This window comes from Anolis carolinensis, chromosome 4 (assembly GCF_035594765.1).
Source record: "Anolis carolinensis isolate JA03-04 chromosome 4, rAnoCar3.1.pri, whole genome shotgun sequence".
NCBI classification, from domain to species: domain Eukaryota; kingdom Metazoa; phylum Chordata; class Lepidosauria; order Squamata; family Dactyloidae; genus Anolis; species Anolis carolinensis.
Window position 1 is genome coordinate 96,761,970 of NC_085844.1, and position 15,533 is coordinate 96,777,502.

The following is a 15,533-nucleotide window of genomic DNA, read 5'->3' on the forward strand; positions in this document are numbered from 1 at the left end:
TCAAACCACCATATGACTTTTCCAGACTCTGGAAAGCAATGAATCAGTTGCATCACCCCAGATCTTTTAAGAAGTCGTTGCTCCAAGTGATATGACATCAGTTCTGAATCAAGAAAACATCAAATGGTGTCCTAAGAGGTGGATTTCCTGACCATCACAGCAAGAGGGAAAAACATGTCCTTAGATCTCAACCAGGCCAAGTCAACTGCCTCCCTCCTATCTTCTACAACTACCACTTCACAGACACTACACACACCTCGTGGCAAAAAAGAACATTGCCACCTATCTATTGCTCTGCATCCACATCTTTTTTTAAAATTTAAACTATGTGGAGTTATTCCAGTATCTGCCGCTGGTCCAAGAGGTCAGGACTGTTGGAGACACCATCCTGACAAAGACGTCATCTTGTGGCTTAGTAAAAAGTAAAGGTTTTACCCTTTAGTCATGGCTGATTCTGGGGGCTAACAGCGGGAGCTCACCCCGCTCTCCGCATTCAAACCGCCAACCTTTAGGTCAGCAAGTTCAGTAGGTCAGCGGTTTAATCTTCTATGCCACCAGGGGCTTCTATAGGTTGGTACAGGGAAGCAAAAATATAATGGTAATGTCCCTTACACAGCCACTAGAGGGCATTTGAGACATTTTGAAGCAATTTGTTTATATTTCTAAGGGCCATAGTCAAATATGACACTGGGTTTTTTACTTTGCCCACCCCTGCTTCAACAGAAGGCAGTTTCTCAGCACCTTCATGAGTATCACTTTCCTTGCCTCTATTTTTTTAAAGTGTATCAAAAGTAGGCTGTGTCAGCAAACTGTAGTTCCCATAATCCCTCACTATGGGCTTTAATAGAGTGAGTGGGACTGACACTTCCACCACATATAGTGAACTGCCCTCTTCATCCTATGGAATTTGCTTAGCTTAACTCATACTAATTTCAAAGAAGCAAGGCTAATAGACAATTGATGCAGTTGGGAGTTCTACACATTTGTCCTGCCTATAACTTACAGAATAGGTGGGAGAACAGTAATCTTCATGCTTTCTAAGAAAATGACAAAATATCAGAAGAGAAATGACAGTACTGTAGGCAGGATAAAAAGCTCGCAAAGAGCTTTTTGGCAATTTGGGAGAGGCGAGCAGTGGTACACTGAATCTGCATTCTTATTAGAGTATGTAGCACCTTTTGTACAGAGGGATATGCCTTCTGTCTTGTTGTCATTTCATTCCAGAGTGTCTGTTAACTACGGTACACGTTATGAATAAATTGCCTTCTGGCTTCCAATCTAAAGGCAAGTCATAAAAGGGAAAGTAAAAAAAATGAGGCAGGGTCTACAAGAACCAAATAAAGTGGATCCATCTTTCAAAAGCTGCAGGGAATCCGCACAACATATGGGTCAATGTATAGTATAAGTTTGCTGGTGGTGGCGCAGTGTGTTAAAGCGCTGAGCTGCTGAACTTGCAGACTGAAAGGTCCCAGGTTCAAATCCCGAGAGTGGAATGAGCGCCCGCTGTTAGCCCTAGCTCCTGCCAACCTAGCAGTTCGAAAACATGCAATGTGAGTAGTTCAATAGGTACCGCTCCGGCGGGAAGGTAACGGCGCTCCATGCAGTCATGCCGGCCACATGACCTTGGAGGTGTCTATGGACAACGCCAGCTCTTCGGCTTAGAAATGCAAATGAGCACTAACCCTCAGAGTCGGTCACGACTGGACTTAACATCAAGGGAAAACCTTTACCTTTACCTATAGTATGTGCTGCTCCAGTGCAAGGGGAAACAGGATTTACTCTGGATTTTCCAGGAAGCTCTGGAATGGTGCCATTATTTTGGAGGCGTGACATCTGAACCCAGTCCAATCCAGTGTTCACACATCCAACAGACCCACCAATGTTTTGCAGGTCAAAACATTGTGAAATTGACAGTGACGTTGCTTCTAGTGAGGTCACAACAGGGCAGCCAACAATGTGACTGGGAAAAGTAATGCCCCTAGCTAACCTCTGTGTGGAAGGTTCTTGTGACTGGTGACACGGCCGTGGTGGCACCAATGTGTCCTTGGCCTGGATAGATGTTTGGATACCAAAAGGGCTGCATCGGGACAACTTCAGAGGAGTTAAACTCAAAAACATGGGGATGCATAGGTTCAATTAAGAAAGAGAAAGGAGGCAGGACAAGAATGTAGTTAAAAGGGTTAACGGTGACGCAGCGGGTTAAACTGCTGAGCTGCTGAACCTGCTGACTGAAAGGTTGGTGGTTCGAATCTGGGGAGCAGGGTGAGCTCCTGCTATTAGCCCCAACATCTGCCAACCTAGCAGTTTGAAAACATGCAAATGTGAGTAGATCAATAGGTACCACTCAGGTGGGAAGGTAACAACACTCCATGCAGTCATGCCAGCCACATGACCTTGGAGATGTCTATGGACAATGCCGGCTCTTTGTCTTAGATATGGAGATGGGCACCAACACCCAGAGTTGGACACGACTAGACTTAATGTCAGGGGAAAACCTTTACCTTTATCCACCAACCTAGATCCAAGCGACACCTTTTACAAAAAAATGGACTTCTGCTTACTTCCTATTGTTAAAAATTGTAGCAATTCTACAACACCCTCTTTTAGTGAAGGAAGAAGCAATTCCCATAATTGAGCTAAACAATGAAGCTAAATACAAAAACACTAAGATTCCATCCAACAGCCAAGTTCCAGCAGGCCATACATATCCTGACTGGGAAAGCAGCATTGTGATTCTCCCCATGAACACCACTCCTATCCAGTGAAGCTTAAGGCCGTTCTACATTGCCATATAATCCAGAACATCAAGTCAGATAATCCAGATTATCTGCTTTGAACTGGATGATCTGAGTCTACACTGCCATATAATCCAGTTCAAAGCAGATAATCTGAATTTTATACCGCTGTGTAGAAGGACCCCAAGAGTCAGGAACTGTGGCACTGAAGCCAAAAAGAAAAACCTAAAAGCTTTCTGCTTCAATCCTAGACAAAACACATATAGCCCATCTTCTTAATTAATGCCTAGTCAAAAAAATTGCAACAGCGCTGAATCAAAATGAAAACACTGGCTTTGAATTCAACAACTAAAATGAATGCAAGTTAAAGAAGTAAATGGAAGAGAATCTTCCTATCCTCTGTTCCCCTATTCACCAGCTATGGCTCCCCAAAAAGCAACTCCAAAAGGCTTTGGAGAGAGAAGGAACAGGAAATCACCATTCCATGAATGCCCATATGTTAACACATCTTAGGATCCAAGCTTTGCATAGCTGCAAGGTATGACTTGTGCACACTTTTTACAATACAATACAGTCCCCGTATTCACAGGGGACGAGTTCCTGAACTTACAGTGAGATAGGAAATCTTGGATAACAGCAGACTCTATTGAAATGAATGACTTCCACTGGAAGTTACCATAGATTTGCACTGGATTATTCTAAACAATTCATAGAGAAGTATTGCCACTAGTAATTTTCTAGTTCCTCTAGAGCAGTGGTTCTCAGCCTGTGGGTGTCCAGGTGTTTTGGCCTACAACTGCCAGAAATCCTATTTATTTATTTATTTATTTGCGACATTTATCTTCCACCCTTCTCACCCCATAGGGGACTCAGGGCAGATCAGAATGTACATATACATTGGCAAACATTCAGTGCCATTAGACAGACGACATATAGACAGACAGACAAACCAGAGGCAATTTAACATTTTCCAGCTTCCGGCTTCATGAGAGTAAGCTCAATTCTGGCCACAGGGGAAGCTGCCACTTCATCTCCACTTGTGACAACCAGTCTTTGATGGAGTACTTCCTCATACTTTCCACACTCTGCTGGGAGTTTTTATGGTGTCGTAAATTAGTTAATTTACTAATTTACAACACCAATCTAGCAGTTCGAAAACATGCAGGTGTGAGTAGATCAATAGGTACCGCTCCGGCAGAAAGGTAACGGCGCTCCATGCAGTCATGCCGGCCCCATGACCTGGAGATGTCTATGGACAACGCCGGCTCTTCGGCTTAGAAATGGAGATGAGCACCAACCCCCAGAGTTGGTCACGACTAGACTTAACGTCAGGGGAAACCTTTACCTTTAAATTAGTTAAATCAGCCTCCCCACATAAAGAGGTACCTAAATTTTCTACTCGACAGATGCAACTGTCTTTTGAGCTGCATAGGTCAACAGCGAGCTTAGGCTATTAATGGTCGGGAGCTCAATCCAACCCAGGCTGGCTTCGATCTCATGACCTCTCGGCCAGTAGTGATTTATTGCAGATGGCTACTAACCAGTTGCGCCACAGCCAGTTTACATGTTTTTCGGATTTCTGGGAGTTGAAACCCAAACATCTGGGGACCCACAGGTTGAGATCACATGGAGGACCTAGAAAATTCCTAAAGAGAACATAGCTGCATGTAGGTAAAACCACGAATGCCAGTCCAGCAGGTCCAGGCATCAAGCTATATTTTCTTTACGTTAAAGCTCCAGTAAATACATGATCACTGGAGAAAAGGGTTGCATTTTCTCACTGCAATTACCTTGCCTCACTCATGAAAATTTATAGGGTCCCGATGTCAACTTCCATTTGTAACCCGTCCATGTTTTGCCACCACTTCTTTTCTCCCCTTCGCTTTAATTGTCTTCCTCAGTAGTCCCCATAAAGGAGGAAAAGGCCAAATAAATGCACACAGCCATCTGAATGGAAGCATTAGGGGTAGTTTGGATGGTTGCCTGAATCTCAGAATAACTCAGTGACACAAGGAACCAACTGGGATTGATCATGGAATTATTCAACGATTACCAGTCCAATGAGATATCTAGTCACAGAGAAGAAAGAACTAGGAAACACCAGATATATGTAAACAGCCTTGAATTCCAATTAGCATCCAGATAGCATCTATGTGGCTCGGCAACAAATATTTGTCCAAGCAAAATGGAGAGATGGGAAGCATGGCTCCCACAGGACTACTTTATCAGTCTAGAAAAAGGAGAAGCTGCAGAATGAAAAGGCAAGTTCTTAACCCTTGGAAAGGGCATCTCCGCAGGACCTTAAACAAGACTAAATGCATTAATTCGGCCCAAAAGTCTGTACTGCAGCCAAACAAAGCAGGTTTTGGTGCAAAAAAAAAGACCTGGGAGAATTCCAACTGGAATATTTAAAATACACAAGAAATGTAATCCAGTTGAAAAAATAAACCATAATATTTGCCAATCTTGGCTTTTATTTTACATTTTTTTACACGTTCTCCATGAATTCTATCATTTTTCATGTTTAGCAGCACAGCTTGTAATAATATTGACTGAGTCCTTTTCTACATTGGCACATACAATCCAGATTATCTGCTTTGAACTGGATTATATGGCAGTGTAAACTTAAATAATCCAGTTCAAAGCAGATAATGTGCATTATATGGCAGTGTAGAAGGAGTCTGAGATCTGTTATAAAGAGACCTCCCATGCTGGAAACTGACTTTGCTATTAGCTTGCAAAAGGAAATTTAAGCAAGATGCCTCCTCCAAATGATAAGCTAATGTTTGGCAGATAATTAACCAAATCATCTTTCTTCACACTTGTGGTTTACAAGCCAGTCATCACATGGCTGTAACATGGGGGCAGGGGAGAGAATCAAGCATAAAAGAAGAGTAGAGCTTTACTCAAATATACTACCAACATGCGTGGGATCGGAAGATATGGACCACAACAAGTAAGCATGGAGAAAACAAACAAAGATGAAATTTACTTTCTGAAATGGCTTTCATTTGCTTCCTTGCGAATTTGCAAACCAATATTAGCAGAGTTGACCATATTGAAAACCACCACAAAGGTGCTGTGAATTGAAAGGGCTGCATAAATTATTTAAAAAAACAAATAAAAGCAGAAATGTACTTCTTATTATAACACTATGCATAAGGTGAAGCCAGTTAATCCCAGGTAAAGGCACACAGGACTACAATTTTAGAGCCCTTCCAGACAGCCCTATATCCCAGACTATCAAGGTAGGAAATCCCACAGTATCTGCTTTGAACTGGAATATATGGCAGTATGGACTCAGATAACTCAGTTCAAGGCAGATATTGTGGGATTTCATGCCTTGATGTTCTGGATTATATGGCTGTGTGTAAGAGCCCTTAGAACTATGATGGAGACACAAACCCTTTCTACACTGCCATATAAAACCGAGGTTATCTGCTTTGAAAATCTAGATTATGTGGCACTGTCATATATGGCAGTGTAGAACAAACCCTAGTCAACTACTGTGTGGGCCTGAGAGTGAAATAGATATCAAACTCTTGCCACACTTTCCTCCATCCGCTTTTAATTCATCTCTTCTAGTTGGAACAAGAGCCTGGAAAAGAATCCTAATGGTTGTGGAAAACCACAAGTCAAGGTAACATTTTTGAAGGCAAAGGTTCAAGAAAGGGAAAAATCCAGCATTAATAAGCACATACATTCATACACAACCTGACACTTCCACTCTTCTCCTTCCTGTTGTTTGTCTCATCATAACAATAAAACATTGGTTCTCAACTTTCTTAATAACGCGACCTCCCAACCATAAAATTATTTCTGTTGCTATTTCATAACTGTAATTTTGCTACTGTTATTAATCCTAATGTAAATATCTGATATGCAGGATATCTTTTCATTCACTGGAACAAATTTGGAACAAATACCTGATATGCTCAAATTTGAATATTGGTGCGGTTGGGGGATTGATCCAAACAATGACGGATCGGGACCAAACTTGGCACAGATACTCAATATCCCCAAATTTGAACACTGGCGGAGTTTGGGGAAAATAGACCTTGACATTTGGGAGTTGTAGTTACTGGGATTTATAGTTCACCTACAATCAGAGAGCCCCTTGAACCACACCAACGATAGTGCCAAACTTCCCACACAGAACCTCCATCAACAGAAAATACTGGAGGGATTTGGGTTCCAAAGACTATCAGAAATATGTGTTTTCTGATGGCCTTTGGGAACTCCTCTGAAACCCCTTGCATGACCCCCTCAGGAGTCCCAACTTCCAGGTTCAGAAACACTGTTTTAGGGTATAAAGCATTTCGTTGTTATATCTGCGGCCCCTTCCACACTGTTTATCCCAGGTTAATTGGCAGTGGGGACTCATACAATCCAGTTTAAAGCAGATAATCTGGAATCAGATCCTGAGATATATGGTAGTGTGGAAGGGGCCAACATTACTTGTTCAGCATCCCAATGGTATGTATACTTTTTGGAAGTAAATCCCACCATGCTCAATGAAACGTAATTCATTGTTCATGCACAAAGGACTGCAACCTTAGGTCGTGATCTTCAACACATTTAGTAGGGAGTATGTGCCACTGGGACTTTGCTGAACAGCAGAAGAGAAGCTGGTGCAGTTAGTAATAGACACTATCCAAAGAGAACCATCCCACAAAGCGCTTCAGGCTGCTTGCAAAGCGGCAACTGCCTCTGCTTCTCCAGGAAGACAATGGAATTGGAGGACAACAAGTACCTCTCATGAATCTCTCATCAATCTGGCACTAGCAGTGGCACGTAATTTCAACTGGCAATCAACTCAGAGCAATCATCCATGCTTTTGAGATGGAGGAAAAAAAGAGAAACAACGGCTGGAAGGTAAAATACCTAAGTCTGAGATAGAACAAAACAGAAATACGCTGAAGAAAAATATTGTTATAGAAGTACAAGCCACGTTGTCATCTAAGGTATTTCTTTAACATTCCCCCTTTGAGATCCCTACTAATGTGGAGGGAACCTTATGATTAAATGTGTCCTGCTGCCCTTTTTTCTATTTCTATTATGTACTGAAAAGCTAGATAAAGCAGCCAAGAGACATAGCTTTCATATTTTAAACATTTATGGGGTTTTTTAAAATTGCAATTCACTTCACAGCAATGACTTTTCTTAGCAACCAACCAGAGCTAGATTTGATGCGAGGATTTATATGACATTTATTAGTACTGAACAACAAAAAACAAAACAGAAAAAACTGGGTGTTTACGGTACTTAAATAGGTTACAGCTACAGGAGCACCTCTGCAATCTCTTTTGTTTCTCAAACCATTTTCCGAAGCCACAGAAGTGGGCGAAGGAAGCTAAAGGTGAAGAGTGTAGTTTGCATTCATTAGCTGGGGTGATGGGCCTGAACACACATACACTCCGCAGGCGGAAACAAAAGACTTCGCCTCCTGTTTGGGGAGCAGGGGAGGGGGCGCGAGAGAGCCGACTTTTATTCCCTCTGAAAGGGGAATAATTTCCCCGCTGGTGCCACAACTGAAATAAAAGCACGTTTTTGAAACCAGAGCTGTAAGGTCTTTTGTTCCCAGATGCAGAAAAATGAACTGGCACTCCCTCTCGGCACTGGTTCCAGAAACATGAACTGTTGACACCTCGCTGCCCACACAAGGTCAGGGTGTCCATTCCCAGATTGACCAGATGCCTCCCTCCCTGTGTTCAGCACTCTGGTTTTGCAAAAAAGGAGCGTATGCCCAGAGAGAATGGACACGCTGGGTCCCTAAAGGGATACATATTTTAAAAAGGGAATGGTGAGAGAAGTCAATACCTATGTAGGGAAACAACACTGGGATGATAATGATAGTCGTGGGAAATGTGTGCATGAAGAATAGAGTGTAGCTTGTGTTTTATATACTTCTTTGAATCCAGGAAGTGTGTCTTGAATCTACCTGGAAGTAAAAACTTCTGATGTAAGGAAGGTAAGGCTGGTAAACTGCTCTATATCCCAGGATCTGATCCCAGGATTTTTTTTTCCATTTCAGGAGCAAGTTGGGAAACTGCAAGTCGCTTCTGGTGTGAGAGAATTGGCCATCTGCAAGGACGTTGCCCAGGGGACACTCGGATGTTTGATGTTTTACCATCCTATGGGAGGCTTCTCTCATGTCTCCGCATGGGAAGCTGGAGCTTACAGATGGGAGCTCACCCCATCCACAAAATCCCCAGATTCGAACCTCCAACCTTTGGTCACCAGTCCTGCCGGCACAAGGGTTTAACCTATTGCACCACTGGGACTCCTTGATCCCAGGTTATCTGTTTTGAACTGGATTATAGGAGTCTACACTGCCATATAATCTGGGATAAACGGATAATCTGGGATCACATCCTGAAACATAGATCCAGTCTAAGAGCTTATGATGTAAGGAAATATTACTGGATGGTTAGGAGTCCATTTAAGTCCCATTCAACTTGCTGTGACTCAAGAACAACTTGTTACGGGTGAAAATTCATTTGTATTTGGGTTGTAATTCTATGCCTGAGAGCAACAAACTCTTATGCTTACTTCAAAAAGACAGGTTCAAGGCTGTGAACAACAGCTTACTCATAATAGCAATCCTAACATGTCTACTCGGACCTGTTTAATTCAATATAACTTACACTCTGAGAAGCAAGTATGGGCCTAGAGTTTAGAAAGGACAATACTACATAACATCTTCTGAGAAATCCCATGTTCCAAAAAACGTACGGCTGGGTAACTATATATAGGATCTGATACCGAGGCACCTTTTTCTTACAGGATAAGCATCTCTCATCTTGGAATTTCAAAATATTTCAAAATCAGGGGGCTAAGATAGTGACACATTTGTTTTCTGATGGTTCAATGTGCACAAAGCTTGTTTCCTGCGCTGCGTTATTCAAAACATTGTTTAAAATGACTTATGTGGATAAGGTACACATGGCACATACCCATATTTACTGGAGTCTCATAGACCATTGAATCTAACTAATACACACCTCAATTGTCCAAACCCTGAAACCAAAAAAAGTATTTGCTGCCGAATGTAATGTGCAAAAAGTGCACTCTTTGACCCAAAAAAGTGTGCATTAGAGTAGCTGCCTGCTTAGAATTCCTTCTTTAAAAAACAAAAGTGTTAGAACACCAAAGTTTTCAGCAACAGAAAAGAAAACCTTTGGGTGCATTTGTGCTGTGGAATGAATCCAATTTCAATTGCTCTGGCTCAGTGTTATGGGAGCTGTAAGCTTGGGATCATGGGGACTGCCAAAGAATGTGGATGCCTCACCAAACTATAAATCCCAGCATTGCATAGCACTAAGTCGTGACCATTAAATGAGAGGTGGCATCCCTTGAAGAGGAGCTCCAGGTGCAACTTCCCCTTTGGCTCAGCACTAAGAGCCCTTCCACACAGCCATATAACCCAAAATATCAAAGCAGATAATCCACAAACAGATTTGTTTTCTGCTGCCCTTGAAACAAGGCCTTGGAGCAATGGGTTCAAATTACAGGAAAAGAGATTCCACCTGAAAGTTAGGAAGAACTTCCTGACTGTATGAGCTGTTCAACAGTGGAACTCTCTGCCTCGGAGTGTGGTGAAAGCTCCTTCCTTGGAAACTTTTAAACAGAGGCTGGATGGCCATCTGTCAGGGGTACTTTGATTGTGCTTTCCTGCATGGGGGTTGTTTAAGCAGATGTGGATCTCCAAGCAAGAATACGAAGAAGGAGGCAAGCAATGTGTGGAAAGAAAATGCCCATAAATCCTGTACTGCAAGAGTTTACCTTCCCTAATTCTTCTAATATTTGAAAGCTTTAGTATACTCAGGAATTGAAGTTGTGTCTCTTTTGTAGCAAGTCTATACTTTTTTGTGCATTCTCCTGTTTCATGAAGTCTCCTCCAACTCTATTTTGCTATGAGTCTATGATAATAAATAAAAAATAGACTGCTGGATTTTTGTGATGTAATTTTATATGCTTTGACGGTGTTAACCTGGATTGTTTTGATACAAATGCTGTTTAATACCGTTTTAATATTTTTGTACATTTCGAGTTCTATTGAAATGTTTTTAGTTCTGAGCCGCTTTGAGTCTCCGTGTGAAGAGATAAAGCGGGATATAAATAAACATAATAAAATATTCTGGGTTATATAGCTGTGTGGAAGGGCCCTGAATCCATTATTATTATTATTATTATTATTATTATTATTTATTTATTTATACCCCACATTATCTCTCCGTACTCAAAGCGGCTTAACATAAAAGCATTCGCATAATGCATGTCCTTGATTTCATCTCTGTTTTGTCTGTTTTTAATATGTCTTTCATAGAGACACCTTTTGGTATGGAACTTTTCTGGAGGTACATTTTAGTGTGTGTATTTGTAGTGTTTTTGCTGTGTTTAAATATTTTAATTGTTTCATAACCCACCTCGAGTCATGACGAGAGGCAGATAAGAAATAAAATTATTATCATTAATAATTTTATTTCCACATTCATAATGTGGTGGAGGCTCCTTCTTTGGAGGCTTTTAAACAGAGGCTGGATGGCCATCTGTCGGAGGTGCTTTGAATGCGATTTCCTACCTCTTGGTAGGCGGTTGGACTGGATGGCCCATGAGGTCTCTTCCAACTCTACTATTCTATGATTCTATAACCATTAAAAATACACAAATACACAAAGATCAAAACATTAAAATCGAGTCTTGGGTCCCACCTCCAAGTCATGTCCCAAAGTCCCTGTTTACAATCAACTATAACTTTTTATGATGGTGGCTTTTATAGTTGTATAAACACCAACTGGTTCGAACTGGTTTTGCCCTGGTGCACAATGTGTTTAAATCCTGCCAATTTTAATCTGTGCATTTTACTATTAAAATCAAACAAGAATAAACATGTAAGCACGTAATACATAATACATAACGACAAAAGCAAAAACTAACACTTAGATCACAGACAAATACATCACCACTAACATTGTCGTTATGTATTATGTATTACGTGTTTATTCTTGCTTGATTTTATATTTATTTGTTGTAAGCCGCCCAGAGTCCTTTTGGAGAGGGGGTGGGATATAAATAAAGTTTATTACTATTATTAAATGCAAGTATATTTCAAAATCCAAAACACTCCTAGGTCCCTTCTACACAGCTGAATAAAATCCCACATTTTCTGCTTTGAACTGGGATATATAGCAGGGTACACTCAGGGCCATTCCACACATGCCCTATATTCCAGAACATCAAGGCAGAAAATCCCACAATATCTGCTTTGAACTGGGTTGAATTATATCCTGGTCAGCTGTTGTGGTGAGGCACTGAATGTTTACCCCTATGTGTTTTTAGTATGTTGTAATCCGCTCTGAGTCCCCTTGAGGAGATAGGGCAGAATATAAAGTTATTATTATTATTATTATTATTATTATTATTATTATTATTATTATCTGAGTCCACACTACCATATATTCCAGTTAAAAGCAGAAAATGTGAGATTTTATTCAGATGTGTAGAAGAGGCCTCAGATAAATAAGGCCCCATCCACACAGATGAATAAAATTCCACATTTCCTGCTTTGAACTGGAATATATGGCAGTGTGGACTCAGATAACCCAGTTCAAAGAAGATATTGTGGGATTTTCAGCCTTGGTATCCTATGTTATATGGCTGCATGGAAGAGGCTCTCAGGTCCCTTCCATACAGCCCTATATCCCAGAATATCAAGGCAGAAAATCCTACAATATCTGCTTTGAACTGGGATATCTGAGTCCACACGCAGATAATGTGGGATTTTCTGCCTTAATATTCTGGGTTATATGCCTGTGTGGACAGGCTCTCAGATAACGCATTTCAAAGCAGATATTGTTGGATTTTCTGCCTTGATATCCTAGGTTATCCTGGGTTATATGTGGGATATCCTGGGCTATATACGGCATATAACCCAGAATATTAAAATCCCACATTATCTGCGTGTGGACTCAGATAACCCAGTTCAAAACAGATATTGTTGGACTTTCTGCCTTGATATCCTGGGTTATCCTGGGTTATATGTGGGATATCCTGGGCTATATACGGCCGTGTGGAAGTGGCTCGCAGATAACTCAATTCAAAGCCGATATTGTGGGATTTTCTGCCTTGATATCCTGGGTTATCCTGGGTATATGTGGGATATCCAGGGCTATACGGCTGTGTGGAAGTGGCTCGCAGATAACTCAATTCAAAGCCGATATTGTGGGATTTCTGCCTTGATATCCTAGGTTATATGGCTGTGTTGACGGGCTCTCAGATAACCCAGTTCAAAGCCGATATTGTGGGATTTTCTGCCTTGATATCCTGGGTTATATGGCTGTGTGGACGGGCTCTCAGATAACCCAGTTCAAAGCAGATATTGTGGGATTTTCTGCCTAGATATCCTGGGTTATATGTGGGATATCCAGGGCTATACGGCTGTGTGGAAGTGGCTTGCAGATAATTCAATTCAAAGCCGATATTGTGGGATTTTCTGCCTTGATATCCTGGGTTATATGGCTGTGTGGACGGGCTCTCAGATAACCCAGTTCAAAGCCGATATTGTGGGATTTTCTGCCTTGATATCTTGCGTTATATGGCTGTGTGGAAGGGGATTCAGATAACTCAGTTCAAAGCAGATATTGTTGGATTTCCTGCCTTGATATTCTGGGTTATATGGCTGTGTGGAAGGGGCCTCAGATAACTCAGTTCAAATGAGATATTGTTAGAATTTCTGCCTTGATATTCTGGGTTATATGGCTGTGTGGAAGGGGCTTCAGATAACTCAGTTCAAAGCAGATACTGTTGGATTTTCTGCCTTGATATTCTGGGTTATATGGCTGTGTGGAAGGGGCTTCAGATAACTCAGTTCAAAGCAGATACTGTTGGATTCTGGGTTATATGGCTGTGTGGTCCCAAGCTGCATTCAAACGAGTGTTGACATTGCCTAGGGACTTTGGACCGTAGCTTGTTGGGACAGAAAGAGCTGCTCTTGCGCCCTTGTTTGGCCCACGGTGTTGCTGCCCAGAGGGCAACAAGGCTAAGGAGTGAGGACCCCTTTCCCTTGTGTCGCCTATTGTAATTTTTTTTTTTGTCTCAGGAGCAACCAGAGTTCCTTCTGGAGTGAGAGAATTGGCCGTCTGCAAAGACGTTGCCCAAGGGACGCCGGATGTTTTGATGTTTTTGCCATCCTTGTGGGAGGCTTCTCTCATGTCCCCGCATGGAGCTGGAGCTGATAGAGGGAGCTCATCCGCGTTCTCCCCGGGTGGGATTCGAACCTGGCAGCCTTCAGGTCAGCAACCCAACCTTCAAGTCCCAAGGCTTTTATCCCCTAGGCCACCGGAGGCTCCTTGCCTATTGTAATGGAAAGGCAGGAGTCCCCCCTGAATGGCTGCTCCCACGTGCGGAGAAGACGCTTGGCTCAGGCTTGAGTGACAAGCGAGGCGAAGATGGGGATGGAGCAGAGTGGAGACCGAGGAGGGAAGGAGGGTCGGGGCTCCTAGGAGGGAGGAGAAGCTGCCCGGCGTTGGGATCCCGCCTCTCTTTGGGTCTTTTGGATCCCCTTCTCTGTCTTTAGGTTCTCTCTTGGGTTCTCACCTGAGCAGTTGCCGCCCGCCTTGCCTCTGCACTCGGATGCAGGCGCCGCCGGGGAGAGCGGGTTGGAGCCCCGCGCCGGGGACAAGGCGACCACGGCCACCGCCAGCGCCAGCATCACCGCCCCGCCGCCGCCGCCTCCGTTGCAACCGTGGCCAGATCCAGGCGAGGCCGCCATGGCGGGGGCTGCCCGGGAAACGGGGAGGGGAAGGGAAGGGCGATCACCGGCCTGGCCGCATCCCTCGCTGCTTGGCTAGCTGGCTCCCTTTGTGCGCGCCTGCTTCTCCTTCCCGATGCTGATGCTGCTGCTCCGGCTGGGGCTACAACAAAGGGATGGGAGGCGGAGGAGGAGGAGGTGGAGGGCGAGGGAGAGGGGTCCACGTGACGCCCAGGCCGACAGCCTCCTCCCCCGGGACCCGGTCGGGATGGGGGAGGGGCCAGGGGGGGTGGGCCAGGCCACGCCCCTTTTCGTTTCCCCCGCGGGATGGACGGGGAAGACCCCTCCCCGCGCCCAACTCCATCGCCAACCCTGCATCCCTCTCTATCAAACCAATCGGCCCCGATCGCGAAAGTTAAAAAGGTGAAAGGTTTTCCCTACTGCATGGATATTCATCTGGAAAGGCATCGATGGAACACTGGGGAAGGGGGTGCCCCACTTGGTTGAAAATCCATGGCCAGGAAATGCCCCCTTTCCCCCCTTTTCAACCCCCCTTCCCTCCTCCCGAATCCCACGCCAGGCAGGTCAGTTGGCTTTGGAGGAGCAAGGTACAGTAGAGTCTCACTTATCCAACATAAACGGGCCGGCAGAATATTGGATAAGCGAATATGTTGGATAATAAGGAAGCATTAAGGAAAAGCCTATTATGCATCAAATTAGGTTAAGATTTTACAAATTAGGCACCAAAACATGTTATACAACAAATTTGACAGAAAAAGTAGTTCAATACGCAGTAATGCTATGTAGTAATTACTATATTTACGAACTTAGCACCAAAATATCATGATGTATTGAAAACATTGACTACAAAAATGCGTTGGATAATCCAGAACATTGGATAAGCGAGACTCTACTGTACTAGGCTGCTGTGAGTCTTCCGGGCTATATGGCGATGTTCCAGACCAAAACAACAATTGCCCACAAACACAAAGATATACAATGTCAAAGATAAATCAACTGGTATATACAGTATAGATTAGTATTAA

General features: G+C 43.2%; 1 protein-coding gene across 1 annotated transcript in view; it reads right to left on the reverse strand.

Moving 5' to 3' along the window:
• Positions 1-14,740, reverse strand: part of tmeff1 (transmembrane protein with EGF like and two follistatin like domains 1) — a 151,849-nt gene extending 137,109 nt beyond the window's left edge. The window contains exon 1 of the mRNA XM_003219828.4: positions 14,334-14,740. Within this exon, the coding sequence (XP_003219876.2) occupies positions 14,334-14,508 (175 nt within the window). The 5' untranslated portion in view covers positions 14,509-14,740. The remainder of the gene's footprint in view (positions 1-14,333) is intronic.
• Positions 14,741-15,533: the final 793 nt, after the last annotated feature.